Below are 16,933 nucleotides of genomic sequence, written 5' to 3'. Positions count from 1 at the left end.
TCCATACCCCAGGGAAAATGTTAAATACAAACATGAAAATACCTTTAGAAATGTTCACAGCAGCATTCTTGACAAAATTGGATGGCAGTCATACAGATACATATTTCCTGTAGATGTTTGAACTAATTAATTAGATATAAGGTTATACATATTCATTGTAAAAAATTTTTTCAGGGCCGGGCGCGGTGGCTCAAGCCTGTAATCCCAGCACTTTGGGAGGCTGAGGCGGGTGGATCACGAGGTCAGGAGATCGAGACCATCCTGGCTAACATGGTGAAACCCCGTCTCTACTAAAAAATACAAAAAACTAGCCGGGCGTGGTGGCGGGCGCCTGTAGTCCCAGCTACTCGGAGGCTGAGGCAGGAGAATGGCGTGAACCTGAGAGGCGGAGCTTGCAGTGAGCCGAGATCGCGCCACTGCACTCCAGCTTGGGTGACACAGCGCGAGACTCTGTCTCAAAAAAAAAAAAAAAAAAAAAAAAAAAAAAAAAAAAAAAAAAAAAAAATTTTTTCAGATATTGCAGAAAGGCAGAAAGAAAATAAAAATCACCCATAATCACACAATTCAAAGATTATAACTGTCAACATTTTGTTGAATATCTAGACTTTTTCCTAAGCAGACACACACACACGCATTTCCTTAAAACTGGCCAGGTGTGGTGGCTTATGCCTGTAATCCCAACACTTGGGGATACTGAGGCTGGGGGGTCACTTGAGGCCAGGAGTTTGAGACCAGCCTGGACAATATAGCGAGACCCCATCTCTAAAAAAAATTTAAAAATACAAACAAAAACTTCATATTTTTATTTGCTCTTTTATTAATATATTGTGGCAGTCTTTCTGCATCTACATAGAACCACACAAAAATTTATGTGTGTGTGTGTGTGTATGTGTGTTTTGAGACGGAGTCTCACTGTGTTGCCCAGGCTGGAGTGCAGTGGTGTGACCTTAGCTCACTGCAACCTCTGCCTCCCGGGTTCAAATGATTCTCATGCCTCAGCTTCCCAAGTAGCTGGGACTACAGGCGCAGGCCACCATGACTGGCTAATTTTTGTATTTTCTGTAGAGACGGGGTTTCACCATGTTGGCTAGGCTGGTCTCAACTCCTGACCTCAGGTGATCCGCCCACCTTGGACTCCCAAAGTGCTGGGATTACAGGCATGAGCCACTGAGCCTGCCCATAAACTTTTTTTTTTTTTTTTTTTTTAGACAGTGTCTCGCTCTGTCTCCCAGGCTGGAGTGCAGTGGCGCGATCTCGGCTCACTGCAAGCTCTGCCTCCTGGGTTCACACCATTCTCCTGCCTCAGCCTCCCCAGCAGCTGGGACTACAGGTGCCAGCCACCACGCCCAGCTAATTTTTTTGTATTTTTTTTAGTAGAGATGGGGTTTCACTGTGTTAGCCAGGGTGGTCTCGATCTCCTGACCTCGTGATCCGCCCGTCTCAGCCTCCCAAAGTGCTGGGATTACAGGCGTGAGCCAAAACTTTTTTTTTTAAATTAGAGCTGGGATCTTCGCTCTGTTGCCCAGGTTGGAGTGCAGTGGCTATTCATTGGCACAATCAAGCATGCTACAGCCTCAGACTCCTGGCCTCAGATGATCCTCCCACCTCAGCCTCCCAAAGTGTGGGGGTTACAAGCATGAGTCTCTGAGGCTGGCCTGTTTGTTCATTGTTTAAATAACAGCTCTATTGAGATGTAGTTGACTGATCATAAGTTCACCATTTTAAAGTGTACAATTCGGTGGATTTTTTTTTAGCTCTACTGCTTAATAATGTAGTGGATTTTAGTATATTCAGAGTTGTACAACCGTCACCACTATCTAATTCCAGAACATTTTCTTTTTTTTTTCCGAGATGGAGTCTCACTCTGTCTCCCAGGCTGGAGTGCAGTGGTGCAATCTCAGCTCACTGCAACCTCTGCCTCCTGGGTTCAAGCAGTTCTCTTGCCTCAGCCTCCTGAATAGCTGGAATTACAGGTGTGTGCCACCAACCCTGGCTAATTTTTGTATTTTTAGTAGAGAAAGGGTTTCACCATGTTGGCCACGCTGGTCTCAAACTCCTGACCTCAGGTGATCTGCCCGCCTCAGCCTCCCAAAGCGCTGGGTTTACAGGCGTGAGCCACCATGCCCAGCCTAATTCCAGAACATTTTCATCACTCCAAAAAGAAACCCTGAACCAATTAGCAGTTACTCCTCATTCTCCCCCAAACCCCTTTCCCCAGACCTAGACAACCGCCAATCTACTTTCTGTTTCTATGGCTTTACCTATTCCAGATATTTTATATAAATGGAATCACACAATATGTAGTCCGTTGTGACTGAGTTCTTTCACTTAGCAGAATGTTTTCAAGGTTCCTCCATGTTGGAACACTCATCAGTACTTCATTCCTTTTTATTGATGAGTAATATTCCACTCTATGAATATACCACATTTGGTTTATCAACATATCATTTGGCGGACGTTTTGGTAATTTCCATTTTTTGGCTATTTTTCTGTAGAGACAGGGTTTCACCGTAAGTAATGCTGCTGTGATCATTTGTGTACAAGTTTTTATATGAATATGTTTTCAGTTCTCTTGAGTATATGCCTAGTAGTGGAAGTGCTGGGTTATATGGTAAGTCTATGTTTAACTTTTTTTTTTACATTCTCACTAATAGTGTGTGAGGGTTCCAGTTTCTCTACATCCTCACCAACATGTGTTACTGTCTGTCTTTAAATTATAGTCATTCTAGTGGATCTGAAGTGGTATCCATTGTGGGGTTTTTGAGACAGGGTCTTACCCTGTCACCCAGGCTGAAGTGCAGTGACGTGATCACGGCTCACTGCAGCCTTGACCCCCCAGGCTCAGGTGATCCTCCCACCTCAGCCTCTTGAACCGCTGGGATTACAGGTGTGTGCTACCATACCCTGCTAATTTTTTTTTGTTGTTGTTGTATTTTTTGTAGAGACAGGGTCTTGCTATGTTGTCCAGGCTGGACTCAAATTTCTGGGCTCAAGGGATCCACATGCCTCAGCCTCCCAAAGTGCTGGGATTACAGGTGTCAGCCACCGCACCAGGTCCCCGTTGTGGTTTTGATTTAGATTTCCCTATATGACTATTAATGTTGAACATCTTTTCATGTGCTTATCAACCATTTGTATATCTTCTGAGAAGTATCTATTGAGATCCTTTGCCCTTTTTTTTTTTTTGAGACAGAGTCTCGCGGAGTCTTGCTCTATCACCCAGGCTAGAGTGCAATGGTGCGATCTCCGCCTACTGCAACCTCTGCCTCCTGGGTTCAAGCAGTTCTCCTGTGTGAGCCTCCCAAGTAGCTGGAATTACAGGTACACGCTACCACACCTGGCTGATTTTTTGTATTTTAGTAGAGACGGTGTTTCACTGTGTTGCCCAGGCTGGTCTCAAACTCCTGAGCTCAGGCAATCCACCCGCCTCAGGCTCCGAAAGTGCCGGGATTACAGGCGTGAGCCATCGCGCCTGGCCCTGGAGTTTCAGTTCTGTTTCATTAATCTATATGTTTGTCTTATGCAAGTTCTCTAATATCTTGGTTACCATAGCTTTGTAATAAGTTTTTTTGTTTTGTTTTGCTTTTGTGTGTGTGTGTTTTTTTTGAGACATTGTCTCACTCTGTCGCCCAGGCTGGAGTGCAGTGGCCGGATCTCAGCTCACTGCAACCTCCGCCTCCCAGGTTCAAGCGATTTTCCTGCCTCAGCCTCCCGAGTAGCTGGGACTACAGGCGCGTGCCACCACACCCAACTAATTTTTGTATTTTTAGTAGATACGGGGTTTCACCATGTTGGCCTGGCTGGTCTCAAACTCTGACCTCAGGTGATCCACCCACCTTGACCTCCCAAAGTGCTGGGATTACAGGCATGAGCCACTGCACCTGGTGCTTTGTAATAATTTTGAAACTGAGAAATGTGAGCCTTCTAACTTTGTTCCTTTTCATTTCAAGCCTGAGTTTTTAACCTTTTTATTATGCTAACTCCTATGAAGAAAAATAGGCCAGGTAGAGTGGCTCATGCCTATAAACCCAGCACTTTGGGAGGCCAGGGCAGGAGGATTACCTGAGGTCAGGAGTTTGAGACCAGCCTGGCCAAGATGGCGAAATCCTCCCCCATCTCTACTAAAAATTAAAAATTACCGGCCAGGCATGGTGGCCTATGTTTGTAATCCCAGCACTTTGGGAGGCTGAGGTGGGTGGATCACGAGGTCAGGAAATCAAGACCATCCTGGCCAACATGGTGAAACCCCATCTCTACTAAAAATACAAAAATTAGCTGGATGTGGTGGCATGTGCCTGTAATACCAGCTACTCGAGAGGCTGAGGCATGAGAATCGCTTGAACCAGGGGGTCGGAGGCTGCAGTGAGCCAAGATTGTGCCACAGCACTCCAGCCTGGCTACAGAGTGAGACTCCATTTCAAAAAAAAAAAAAAAAAAAAAAAACGAAGGCTGGGTGACAGTGAGACTGTGACTCAAAAAACAAAATGGCCAAGTGCAGTGATTCACATCTGTAATCCCAGTACTTTGGGAGGCCAAGGCAGGGAGATCACTTGAGGTCAGGAGTTCGAGACCAACCAACATGGTGAAACCCTGTCCTCTACTAAAAATACAAAAATTAGGCCAGGTGCAGTGGCTCATGCCTGTAATCCCAGCACTTTGAGAGGCCGAGGCGGATGGATCACAAGGTTAGGAGATCGAGACCATCCTGGTCAACATGGTGAAACCCCGTTTCTACTAAAAATAGAAAAAAAATTAGTTGGGCGCGGTGGCAGCTGCCTGTAATTCCAGCTACTCGGGAGGCTGAGACAGGAGAATTGCTTGAACCTAGGAGGCGGAGGTTGCAGTGAGGCAAGATCGCACCATGGCACTCCAGCCTGGGTGACAGAGCAAGACTCTATCTCCAAAAAAAAAAAAAAAAAATTAGCCACGCGTGGTGGTGTGTGCCTGTAATCTCAGCTGCTCAGGAGGTTGAGGCACAAGAATCCCTTGAACTCAGGAGGCAGAGGTTGCAGTGAACCGAGATTGCACCACTGCACTCCGGCCTGGGTGACAGAGCAAGACTTTGTCTGAAAAAAAAAAAGTATATAAAGCTATAAGTTAAAGTGAGACTGAATTTCATTTCAGCCTTCAATCAGTCCTTTCTACTGCAGAAACAATTTAAAGCAACAGGAGTGAAGAAATATTAATATGTACCTCTTTTGGTAAATATGTACCTTTCTAGTAGAGACAGGGTGTCTTGATGTTGGTCAAGCTGGTCTCGAACTCCTGACCTCAGGTGATCCACCCGTCTCGGCCTTTCAAAGTGCTGGGACTACAGGCGTGAGCCACTGCACCTGGCAGGGGATACATTTTAAGACCTCTAGTGGATGCCTGAAACTGCAGATAGTACCAAACCCTATATATGCTATGAGGTTTATTTTAAATTTTATTAATTTTTTAAAATTGTTGTGGGTATGTAGTAGGTGTATATGTTTATGGGGTACATGAGATGTATAAGACAAAACAATTATAACAATATCCTCTAATAAGGCCGGGTGCAGTGGCTCATGCCTTATAAATCCCAGATTTTTGGGAGGCCAAGGCAAGCAGATCGCTTGAGGTCAGGAGTTCGAGACCAGCGTGGCCAACGTGGTAAAATAAAACCCCGTCTCTACTAAAAATACAAAAATTAGCCAGGTGTTAGGCCAGGCGCGGTGGCTCACACCTGTAATACCAGCACTTTGGGAGGCCGAGGTGGGTGGATCACCTGAGGTCGGAAGTTCAAGATCAGTCTGACCAACATGGAGAAACCCCGTCTCTCCTAAAAGTACAAAAAATTAGCCAGGCGTGGTGGCACCTGCCTGTAATCTGAGCTACTCGGGAGGCTGAGACAGAGAATCACTTGAACCCAGGAGGCGGTGGTTGTGGTGAGCCGAGATCACGCCATTGCACTCCAGCCTGGGCAATAAGAGCGAAACTCCATCTCAAAAAAAGAAAAAATAAAATAAAATTAGCCAGGTGTGGTGGCACACACCTGTAATCCCAGCTACTCGGGAGGCTGATGCAGGAGAATTGCTTGAACCTGGGAGGTGGAGGCTGCAGTGAGCTGAGATTATGCCACTGCACTCCAGCCCGGGTGACAGAGCAAGACTCCATCTCAACAACAAAAACACAATATACTCTAATAAAAGTGATGCAGGTGTGGTGTCTCTCTCTCGAAACATCTGATTATACTGTACTTGCCTATTTTCAGACCACAGTAACTGAAACTGTGGAAAGCGAAACCACGGATGAAGGGGACAACTGCACTAGCTTCAGTTGTCAAGCTGTGTTAGAACAAGGAGAAGAAAATTCCAGAACTTGCAGTCTGTAGGACGTTCTGGCTACCTGAATGATATTTAGATCCTCATGATGTCATTTGCTGTTTGTGTTCCACAGAAATCCTTTCTAATATAGCCTCTTCCCTACAGCAATAACAGCCAGATGAAGAAGCGGCCAACATCTGCAGTGGGCTACAAGAGGCCTATCAGCCAGTATGCTCGGGTTGCCATGGCAATGGGGTCCCACCCCAGGTACAGGGTAAGAAGTGGAGAGGGGAGAAAGAGCTTATGGGAGGAAGGCCGGGCGAGGTGGCTCACACCTGTAATCTCAGCACCGTGGGAGGCTGAGGCGGATAGATCACCTGAGGTCAGGAGTTCGAGACCAGCCTGGCCAACATGGTGAATCCCTGTCTGCACTAAAAATACAAAAATTAGCTGAGCATGGTGATGGGCACCTTATAGTCCCAGCTACTTGGGAGGCTGAGGCAGAAGAATTGCTTGAACCCGGGAGGCAGAGGTTGCATTGAGCCGAGATTGCACCACTGCACTCCAGCCTGGGCGACACTCCATCTCAGAAGAAAAAAAAAAAAGAAAAGAGCCTACGGGAGGGGATGCTCACAGCCTCTGCTTCCCCTAACCACCTCATCAGCCCTGCTACACCCAAGACTGGCTGTGTCCCTAGAAGGCACAGTGACCGGGCACTGCTCAATTCTGGCATGATATTCCCACCACAGGCTGAAAATATAATGTTTCTGGAGTTGGACGTGTCCCCTCCAGCTGTCTTTGAGATGGAATTCTCTCACGACCAAGAACAAGACCCTCGTGCGCTACACATGGAGAGGCTCATGCGGCTGGACAGCTTTCTGGAGAGACCTTCCACGTCTAAAGTCCGAAAGTCCAGATCCTGGTCAGTACCTCCATGGTCCAAGGCAGCACTGGACCCAGGAGGCAGGGGAACTGCAGGGGCTGGGTGATGCTAAAGAGGGTTTTGCTGGTGCCCAAAGGGCAGGAAGGGCAAGGGGTGACTGGGGATGTTGGAGGGGTTCCTGAAGCAGCAGGATGGGGCAAAGAAGAGGACTTACTTTCCTGTTTCCTGCATTTCCCTAACCTCCCCTTTCGCCTGCCTCATCTCCCCTGCAGGTGCCAGAGTCCTCAGAGGCCTCCACCTTCCACCACACATGCCTCCCTGGCCTCTGCTTCTCTGCACCCCGCAGCAGTGGCGGACCATGAGTGACAACCATCACGTCAGGCTGCCCATCCAATAGACTCCTGGGATGGGGCAGCCACCCAGGCTCATCTCATCTGCCGCTTGGTGCGTGTGTGTGCGCGTGCATGTGCGTGTGCGTGTGTGCAGGGGTGAGAATCTGGCAGACGGTGCCTCTGCCTGCTCTTCTTTGCCTCCTTTATTTAATTCATGTTATTTATTCGTGGAGCTCAGTTCATGTTGGGGAGATGCCCTCGCCTGAGCCGTCTGGGCGTACCATGGTCACTGCATAGCCTCCTTTTCTTCTGACTTGAGAGCTCCCCCAGTCAGACCTCAGGCTTGTTCCCCGGTCAGCTGCCTCCAGAAGGGAAGGTAGCCAGTGCCTGAGAAGACAGTCCCTTTTCTACCCACCGTACTCCATAACCTCCATCTTCTCCCACACTGATGGCGAGCAGCCCCTGAGCACTTTCTGGGACTAGGAAACTGCTTGGTGTTCCCTGAGGACAAGAGACATCCTGACAGTGTTGGGCCTCTGCTCCCTGTGGACACAGCCCTACTCTCCACTTTCTGAGCCTCAGACAACCTCATACAGCCTCTTGGGCTCCTTTTCAAGGACATTAATAACCTCGCCAACATAGCTCATGCTCTTCAGCTTCGGCAAGAACTCACAGCTGCCCAGACTCTGCTTTCTGCCCACCTTGGATGGGAACTGTGGACCAGCCAGTGACCATCACCTTGGAACCTGCAGGAAATGGAACAGCAATTGAGACAACTTGAACAGTCATCAACGGAAGTCCCTCCACCAAATCCCTTTGTTTCTGTCCCCTCTGAGGAGTCATTTTGATCGACAGGCCCTCAAGGCAACTCCCCATTTTCGAGAGGCTGCTCCTGCCTGCTTTGATCATTTCTCCCTGCAGCTGTCTAGACCCCATTCACAGAGGGAGGAGTCAACGTCATTCTACCCCTGTCTAAACGAAGATATTAACATCTACTGCTTTTTCCCTTCATCTGTCACAGGAAACAGAAGCCCAGGCACAATCTTTTCCAGCTTTGCCTATTACCCCTGTTTCTGAATTGCATTTTTAAGGTATTATTTTGTTGAAAATAGATCCTTTATTCACTAGTTATGCAAATTGGTTCCTGGGGGATACTCCTTACCTTCCTTTGTGATGGCCCAAAATGTTTCCCGGTATCTCAAGTGATAAGTAAATTTCTACCAAAAAAAAAATGGTTAATGTTCATTGACTGGCTTTTTAAGTGTTTATTTTGGTGGAGGGGTAAAGAGGTAATAACAAAAGCAAGTGAGTTAGGATTTCAAAGTGCCCTAATAGTGCGAGTCTCCAGCTCCTAGAATATAAAGAGTGCTGTCGTTGGGGTGAAGCCGTGAGACTGACAAGTCTGCCTGAAATGGGGGCTGTGGGAGGTGGTGGCAGGGGTTATTCTCTTTCCTTCAGGAAGTGAACCCTTCTTACATCGTTCAAGTTCTGCTCTGAGGATCAAGCTTGGGTCCGATTTAACTCAGCGACAGTCATTTCTGCTTCATTACCGGACTAGAGGGTTGAGCCACCCAGTTGCCATTTGCTCCTGTCCTTCCAGGAAATCACAATTTTCATCAGAGCCCAAGAGATTATTTGAGACTCAGGATTCAGATCAGAGGTTCGACTGTGGCTGGGACAGGAGTTGTGTGTAGAGATCCACCAGGTGGCCTGAGTGCAGGGGGACCTCCAGGGCTGAGTTGAGCAGCCTCTCCCACTGACCTCCTTCTCGTTTGTGGACGAAGCAGCACGTATCACCCCATTCATCACTTGGACACATCGCCTTTGCATTGTCTTGTCACTCCTTGCTCACAGTCTTATAGCACAATATACCCAAATCAGCACCCCCAGTCCGAGGGCTGGGCCCAAGGTATGGTCGGAGGAGGAGCTCCTGCCTGCGGTTTTGTGTACGTGTGTATGTGTGTGCGTGTTTGTGTGCGTGTTTACCTCCACAGGGGACACTCTACATTCAGCGTAAGATCTGCTGGGAACAGGGCCACCAGGGGTGGCTGGATCTCAGTCTCTCTGTCTCTCTTTCTCTCCTTTTCCTTTTGGTGTATCAAATATTTGATTGACAAAGTAAGGGCCTTGATTAGGACCAAATTCTCATGTGTGTTGCTATGGTCTTTATTTAGGACAACAGTTAACAATGCAGTGGCCCATTCTTGTCACTCTATACATATGACTATACGGGACATATGTAATATATAAATATATATATAAAACATTCCCCTCTGTCCCCTTGGCTTAGGATGGAGGCCTCTCTGTTGAGCTGAAATATACCTGCAGCTGGGTGCTGCCAGCAGCTTGCAGGCCCCAGCCCTGTTCCAATCAACACAGTTGACAATAAAGGAATGAGTATCGTCACGGAGTTGACTGCCTGCCTTCTCTTCCCTTTGTTTCTTCCTTCTTTTACTCCCTCCCTTTTTCATTTTCTCCTTTCTCTCTCTTCCTTGTTTTTCCAGTAGGGACTCAAGAGTGTATCAGCCAGACGCAGTGGCTCACACCTGTAATCCTAGCACTTTGGGAGGCTGAGGTAGGCAGATCACCTGAGGCCAGGAGTTTGAGACCACCCTGGCCAACATGGTGAAACCCCATCTCTACTAAAAATATAAAAATTAGCCTGGTGTGGTGGCATGCACCTGTAATCCCAGCTACTCTGGAGGCTGAGGCAGGAGAATCGCTTGAACCCTAGAGGCAGAGGTTGAAGTGACACGAGACTGTGCCACTGCACTCCAGCCTGGGTGACAGAGCAAGACTCCATCTCAAAAAAAAAGAAAAAAAAAGAAAAGAAAAGAAAAGAAAAAAAAAAAGAAGAAAAGAGCATATGGATTCCAGCTGTAGTTATCAGCACTTTGGAAAAGAACTGGTTGCTTAATAAATGGAGATCTGTTTGCCCAATAGGGCTGAGGAGCAGGTCCCAGGCACTAGTCGGAAGTCTGTGCCAGGGCTGTGGCAGCAGCTGTTTGTGTTCTAGGCTGGTCGTCCCCAACCAGTTAATTCTGAGCAACTAGCAGATTTCAGAACTGCCTCAGTGGTGTCCAGATTAGCTGTCGATGTCATACTCCCTGTGCCGTCATTGATCCACCAAAGGGGTTAAAGGAGGAAAGAATGCATGTAAACCACATAGATGTGCCTGGCCCCTGGTGGGTGCTGAATTACAATAACTTGAAAGACTAGGCCAGGTGCGGTGGCTCATGCCTGTAATCCCAGCACTTTTGGCAGGTGGATCCCTGAGGTCAGGAGTTCGAGACCAGCCTGGACAACGTGGTGAAACTCTGTCTCTACTGAAAATACAAAAATCAGCCGGGCGTGGTAGCGGGCGCCTGTAGTCCCAGCTACTCGGGAGGCTGAGGCAGGAGAACCGCTTGAACACGAGAGGTGGAAGTTGCAGTGAGCTGAGATTGTGCCATTGCACTCCAGCCTGGCCAACAAGAGCAAAACTCTGTCTTAAAAAAAAAAAAAAAAGAAAAAAGAAAAGAAAGACTAGCTTCCCATATCCTCTCTTCTCAGGACCTCTTTTCCCTCCTGCTGGGTTCTAGCCACTAGCTCTCTGTAGTGTGGAGGTCTTACAGGAAATGAAAATTAGTTACTGCTAAAAAAACGAACAAAAAAAGCTTTGAACCCTGACTCCTAGGGGAGCACTGAAGTTTGCTGCAAAAATCAGGCAGTAAACCAACTATTCTGACGGTTTTCTTGGAAGGACGTCCTGTCTCTGCCAGGCTCTCCCCCGATCTCTAACAGGGTTACAGGGCTGGAGTGGCTCTGCTACTTCGGGGGCATTTGCTAGGTATTGTGTAAGATGCTTTACACACACACACACAGACACACACTCACACTCATTTCATTCTCCTAGTGAGAGGGTTATGGTGACTGATTAAGAGATGGAAGTAAGCGAAATTAACTAACTGGCTAAAGACCCAGTATGTGATGAAGCTGGACTTACAGACTCTAGAACCCATGTTTCGCCCTCTTTACCACACTAACTTCTCTAGCCCATGTGTGCCTCAGGAAAACTGACAGGCACTATACATGGTTCCCAAGTGGTGACAGCCAGGGACAGAGGACAGAGTGATTTATCTCAAAGGGCAAGGTTGGGCATTAGACCAGATCTGCAGACCCTTGCCTAGAGGTCCTATTGTAAAACCACTCATTCAGGCCGGGTGCAGTGGCTCACGTCTGTAATCCCAGCACTTTGGGAGGCTGAGGCAGGTGGATCATCTGAGGTCAGGAGTTCAAGACCAGACTGGCCAAAATAGTGAAACCCCATGTCTACTAAAAATATTTTAAAAACTACCCGGGTGTGGTGGTGGGCACCTGTAATCCCAGCTACTCGGGAGGCTGAGGCAGGAGAATTGCTTGAACACAGGAGACAGAGGTTGCGGTGAGCCGACATGGTGCCACTGCACTCCAGCCTCGGTGACAGAGTGAGACTCTGTCTCAAAAAAAAAACCAAACAAAGAAAAACCACAAAACCACTCACTCCTCCGTTAGGAGTGGGATCACCTGTACAGCAGATGGTTTTCTTGAGCCCCACAGAAACAGCCAGAGGGTAGAAACTCTCCCTTGACCCAGGCCTCTTGGTCTTTTGTTGATAGTTCGTTGATAAGGAAACTGCCATGTTTCACTTCTTCCTCCAAAACTGGACACCTGCTCTCCACAGAGTTGCTTCTTTTTGTTCTCAGAACCTAGAGCTGGGGTGTAGAAAACACTACCCTCTGTTCCCTTGGCTTAGGATGGATGGGGTGAGTGTGAGTTAGAATTCTTGGCCACCGCTAAAGAATCACTGAAGCTGGCCTGACCCAGAGGCGTGCTGTCGCACGCAAGGGCAAGGACAGACCCAGGTCTCAGGAATGACCTAGTACCAGGGACTCAAACACCACAAAGACCCTCTCTGTTTCATCACACCTCCTTCTGTGTGGGGTTCGCACTCTGTCCTCAGCTGCTCCAGTTCGTGATGTAAGAAATACGTCTGCTAGCAGCTCTCTGGGTACATGATCCAGCCATCCGGAGAGACTTAGCATCTCGGTCCCAATGCCAAATTCATGGGAATGGGACTCTGATTTAGCAGTTTGGGTCAGGTGGGTGGGAATATGATGTACAAACAAAACCTCCAAGAGTCCCAAGGCTGTAACGATGCAGATGGGGGAGGGATGAGGTGGAAATAAAAGTATTTCTCAAAAAAGATGATGGGAGTAGGAGTGGAGTTGAATGGGCTCTGGGCAGCCAGCACAACAGATGTTCTTCACCAGTGTGTCCATCACCCAGGAGGATGACTTTAGAACATTTTAATCTGGAGCTGGGCATGATGGCACATGCCTGAAATCCCAGCTACTCAGGAGGCTAAAGGCAGGAGGATTGCTTGAACCCGGGAATTCAAGATCAGCCTGGGCAACATAACAAGACACCATCTCAAAAAAGAGAGAGAGAAAAAAAAAAAATTCAATCTGGGCTCATTTTATTACCCCAGCCATTTTTCTTTTCTTTTTTTTCCTTTTTTTTTTTTTTTTTTTGAGACAAGAGTCTCACTCTGTCGCCTAGGCTGGAGGGCAGTGGAGCAATCTCGGCTCACTGCAACCTCCACCTCCCAGGTTCAAGCAATTCTCCTGCCTCAGCCTCCCGAGTAGCTAGGATCATAGGCACCCACCACCATGCCCAGCTAATTTTTGTATTTTTTTAGTATAGACAGAGTTTTACCATCTTGGCCAGGCTGATCCTGAACTCCTGACCTCAGGTGATCCACCTGCCTTGGCCTCTCAAAGTGCTGGGATTACAGGCGTGAGCCACCGCGCCTGGTCTACCCTGGCCATTTTTCTTACGATGTGGTCCAAGAGTTACCTGGATCAAAACTACTATCCTTGGCTGGGTGCGGTAGCTCACACTTGTAATCCCAGCACTTTGGGAGGCCAAGGCAGGTGGATCACCTGAGGTCAGGAGTTCGAGACCAGCCTGGACAACATGGTGAAAACCCGGTCTCTATTAAAAATACAAAAATTAGATGGATGTAGTGGTGGGTGCCTGTAATCCAGCTACAAGCAGGAGAATAGCTTGAATCCAGGAGGCGGTGGTTGCATTGAGCCTAGATCGCGCCACTGCACTCCGGCCTGGGCAATGAGGGTGAAACTCCATCTCAAAAAAAAGAAATTACCATCTTCAGATTCTGCTTGATCAGGTCCAGGATAAACCCATTGGTAGACACTACAGGTTGCCGTTCCAATATCCATTCTTCCCTTCCTCCTTCCTTAAAAGATAATTTTGTTCAAGGAGGGCAGTGTGCCCAGGTAAAAATACTCATATTCCCAGACTCTCTTATAGCAATAGGTTGCCATGTGACATGGTTTTGGCTAAGAAGATGTAAGTAGAAATCTGCTAGGGATTTCTGGAAAAGTTTTTGCTTTCCTGATATAGACATCATCCTTTTCTCCTCTTCTGCTTTCTTCTTCCTGCCTGGAACTCAAACGCACGTCTTGCAAGCGCATTCATTCATTCATTCGACAAGTATTTATTGAGCACTTGTTACCTATATGTTCCAAGTAATGTTCTAAGTGCTGGGAATACAGCAATGAACAGAAAAGACAATCCCTGGCTGGTTATGGTGACTCATGCCTGTAATCCCAGCACTTTGGGAGGCTTAGGCAGGTGGATCACTTGAGGCTAGGAGTTCAAGACCAGCTTAGCCAACATGACAAAACGTCATCCCTACTAAAAATACCAAAAAAATTAGCTGGGCATGGTGGTGTACACCTGTAATCCCAGCTGCTTCAGAGGGTTGAGGCAGAAGAATCTCTGGAATCCAGGAGGCAGAGGTTGCAGTGAGCCAAGATCGCTGCATTCTAGCCTGGGTGACAGAGTGAGAGTGTCTCAAAAAAAAAAAAAAAAAAAAAAAAAAAGTCCCTGTCCTCATGGTGCCTACATTCTAGGGTTGGGAGAAAGACTTTAATCAAGAAAACATATTACATGTTGGATAATGATAAGTGCTTTTTTTTTTTCTTTTGTGACAGAGTCTTGCTTTGTCACCCTGGCTGGAACGCAGTAGTGCAATCATAGCTCACTGCAACCTTGAACTTAAATAAGCACCTCCAGGTGATTTCTTTTTTTTTTTTTCTTTCTTTCTTTCTTTTGAGACATAGTCTCGCTCTGTCACCCAGGCTGGAGTGCAGTAGTGTGATCTTGGCTCACTCCAACCTCCACCTCCTGGATTCAAGCAATTCTCCTGCCTCAGCCTCCCAAGTAGCTAGGACTACAGGCTCACGTCAACGTGCCTGGCTAATTTTTGTATTTTTAGTAGAGATGGGGTTTCACCATATTGGCCAGGCTGGTCTCAAACTCCTGACTTCATGATCTGCCCACCTCGGCCTCCCAAGGTGCTGGGATTACAGGCATGAGCCACCACACCCGACCGGTGATTTCTTTTTTCTTTTTTTTTGAGATAGAGTTTCGCTCTTGTTGCACAGGCTGGAGTGCAGTAGCAAGATCTTGACTCACTGCAACCTCCACTTCCTGGGTTCAAAGGATTCTCCTACCTCAGCCTCCCTAGTAGCTGGGATTACAGGCATGCGCCACCATGCCTGGCTAATTTTTGTATTTTTTTAGTAGAGACAGGGTTTCACAATGTTAGCCAGGCTGGTCTTGAACTCCTGACCTCCAGGTGAACTGTCTGCCTTGGCCTCCCAAAGTGCTGGGATTAGAGGCGTGAGCCACCGCCTGGCCCCTCCAGGTGATTTCTGTGAACACTTACTCACGTGTGAGAATCTCAGTCCCAGCCCTTTGTTATTCTGAGCCATCCTCACAGTGGGCCTGCACTGGGGCCGGCTGTTTGTGTGACTCAAGGATTGAGCTCCCGGGTAGTAGAGCACAAAGAGGGCACAAAGCCGCTCTAAGGCACCCCAGTGCTCAGCCACTTTTCCCTTCTTCACAACAGGGTGGAGGGAGGGGCGAGGTGCTTCCCTCTTTGGGCTAGGAAACCAAAGTGATGATGATGATGATTATTGTTATTAATTTTTGAGACAAGGTCTCCCTCTGTCACCCAGGCTGGAGTGCAGTGGAACGATCACAGCTATAACCTGCAACTCCTGGGCTCAAGCGATCCTCCTACCTCAGCCTCCCAAGTAGCTGGGACTGAAGTGCATGCCACCATGCCCAATTAATTTTTGTATTTTTTGTAGAGATGGGGTCTTGCTATGTTGCCCAGGCTGGTCTCAAACTCCTGGCCCCAAGCAATCTCCCCATCTCAGCCTCCCAAAATGCTGGGATGACAGGCATGAGCCACCATGCCAGCCTAGAGTGATTATTTGTTAATACCCAAAGCTTTTATTTTGCAATAAGAAAAAGTAGGCCAAGAAAACGAAAGTGATTCTGGAAAGTCACATAAATGGTTAGCAGGTGAGATGGGCCTGGAAGGCATGAGGACTGATGAGTCAGACACACTGTTTATGGTTTTTGTTGTGTGTGTATTTTATTTTACTTTATTGTTATTTTTTTTGAGATGAAGTCTTGCTCTATTGCCCAGGCTGGAGTGCAATGGCGCAATCTCAGCTCACTGCAATTTCCACCTCCCAAGTTCAAGCGATTCTCCTGCCTCAGCTTCCGGAGTAGCTGAGATAACAGGCTCCTGCCACCACGCCTGGCTAATTTTTGTGTTTTTAGTGGAGACCAGGTTTTACCATATTGGCCAGGCTTGTCTCAAACTCCCGACCTCAGGCATTCCATCCTCCTTGGCCTCCCAAAGTGCTGGGATTCCAGGTGTGAGCCACCACGCCCAGCAGAGTGTTTATTTTATTTTAAAAATAATTTAAAACTCACAGAACGGGGCTGGGTGTGGTGGCTCATGCCTGTAATCCCAGCACTTTGGGAGGCTGAGGCGGGCGGATCACAAGGTCAAGAGTTCAAGACCAGCCTGGCCAATATGGTGAAACCCCATCTCTACTAAGAATACAAAAATTAGCTGGGCGTGGTGGCATATGCCTGTAATCCCAGCTACTCGGGAGACTGAGGCAGGAGAACTGCTTGAAACCGGGAGGCAGAGGTTGCAGTGAGCCGAGATCGTGCCACTGTACTCCAGCCTGGGCGACAGAGTGAGACTCCGTCTCATAAATAAATAAATAAATAAAACAGAACAGTTGCAAGAATCATACTGCACTAAGAACTTGCGTATACTCTTCATCTAGAGACCTCATTCAAGTTTTGCCAACTATCCTAAGAATGACCTTTATAGCAAAAGGATCCAACCCAGGATCATAGGTTGCACTTAATTGTCGTATCTCTTTAGTCTCCTATATAAAGTTCTGCAATCTAGTCATGACCTTAATGCTCTTAACAGTCTTTAGTATTACAGGCTAGTTAACCTGTAGACAATCCTTTAGTTCAGTTTTGTCTATGGTTCCCTATGATTAGAT

General features: G+C 47.5%; 1 protein-coding gene across 1 annotated transcript in view; it reads left to right on the top strand.

The window, feature by feature from the left end:
• KIF3C (kinesin family member 3C) overlaps positions 1-9,909 on the top strand; it is a 56,402-nt gene extending 46,493 nt beyond the window's left edge. Inside the window, exons 7-9 of the mRNA XM_025354519.1 lie at positions 6,450-6,558; positions 7,034-7,206; positions 7,440-9,909. Of these exons, the coding sequence (XP_025210304.1) occupies positions 6,450-6,558; positions 7,034-7,206; positions 7,440-7,533 (376 nt within the window). The 3' untranslated portion in view covers positions 7,534-9,909. The remainder of the gene's footprint in view (positions 1-6,449; positions 6,559-7,033; positions 7,207-7,439) is intronic.
• Positions 9,910-16,933: the final 7,024 nt, after the last annotated feature.

This window comes from Theropithecus gelada, chromosome 13 (genome assembly GCF_003255815.1).
Source record: "Theropithecus gelada isolate Dixy chromosome 13, Tgel_1.0, whole genome shotgun sequence".
NCBI lineage: Eukaryota > Metazoa > Chordata > Mammalia > Primates > Cercopithecidae > Theropithecus > Theropithecus gelada.
Note: the sequence above shows the minus strand (reverse complement) of the source record. Positions and strands in the feature narration are given on the sequence as shown.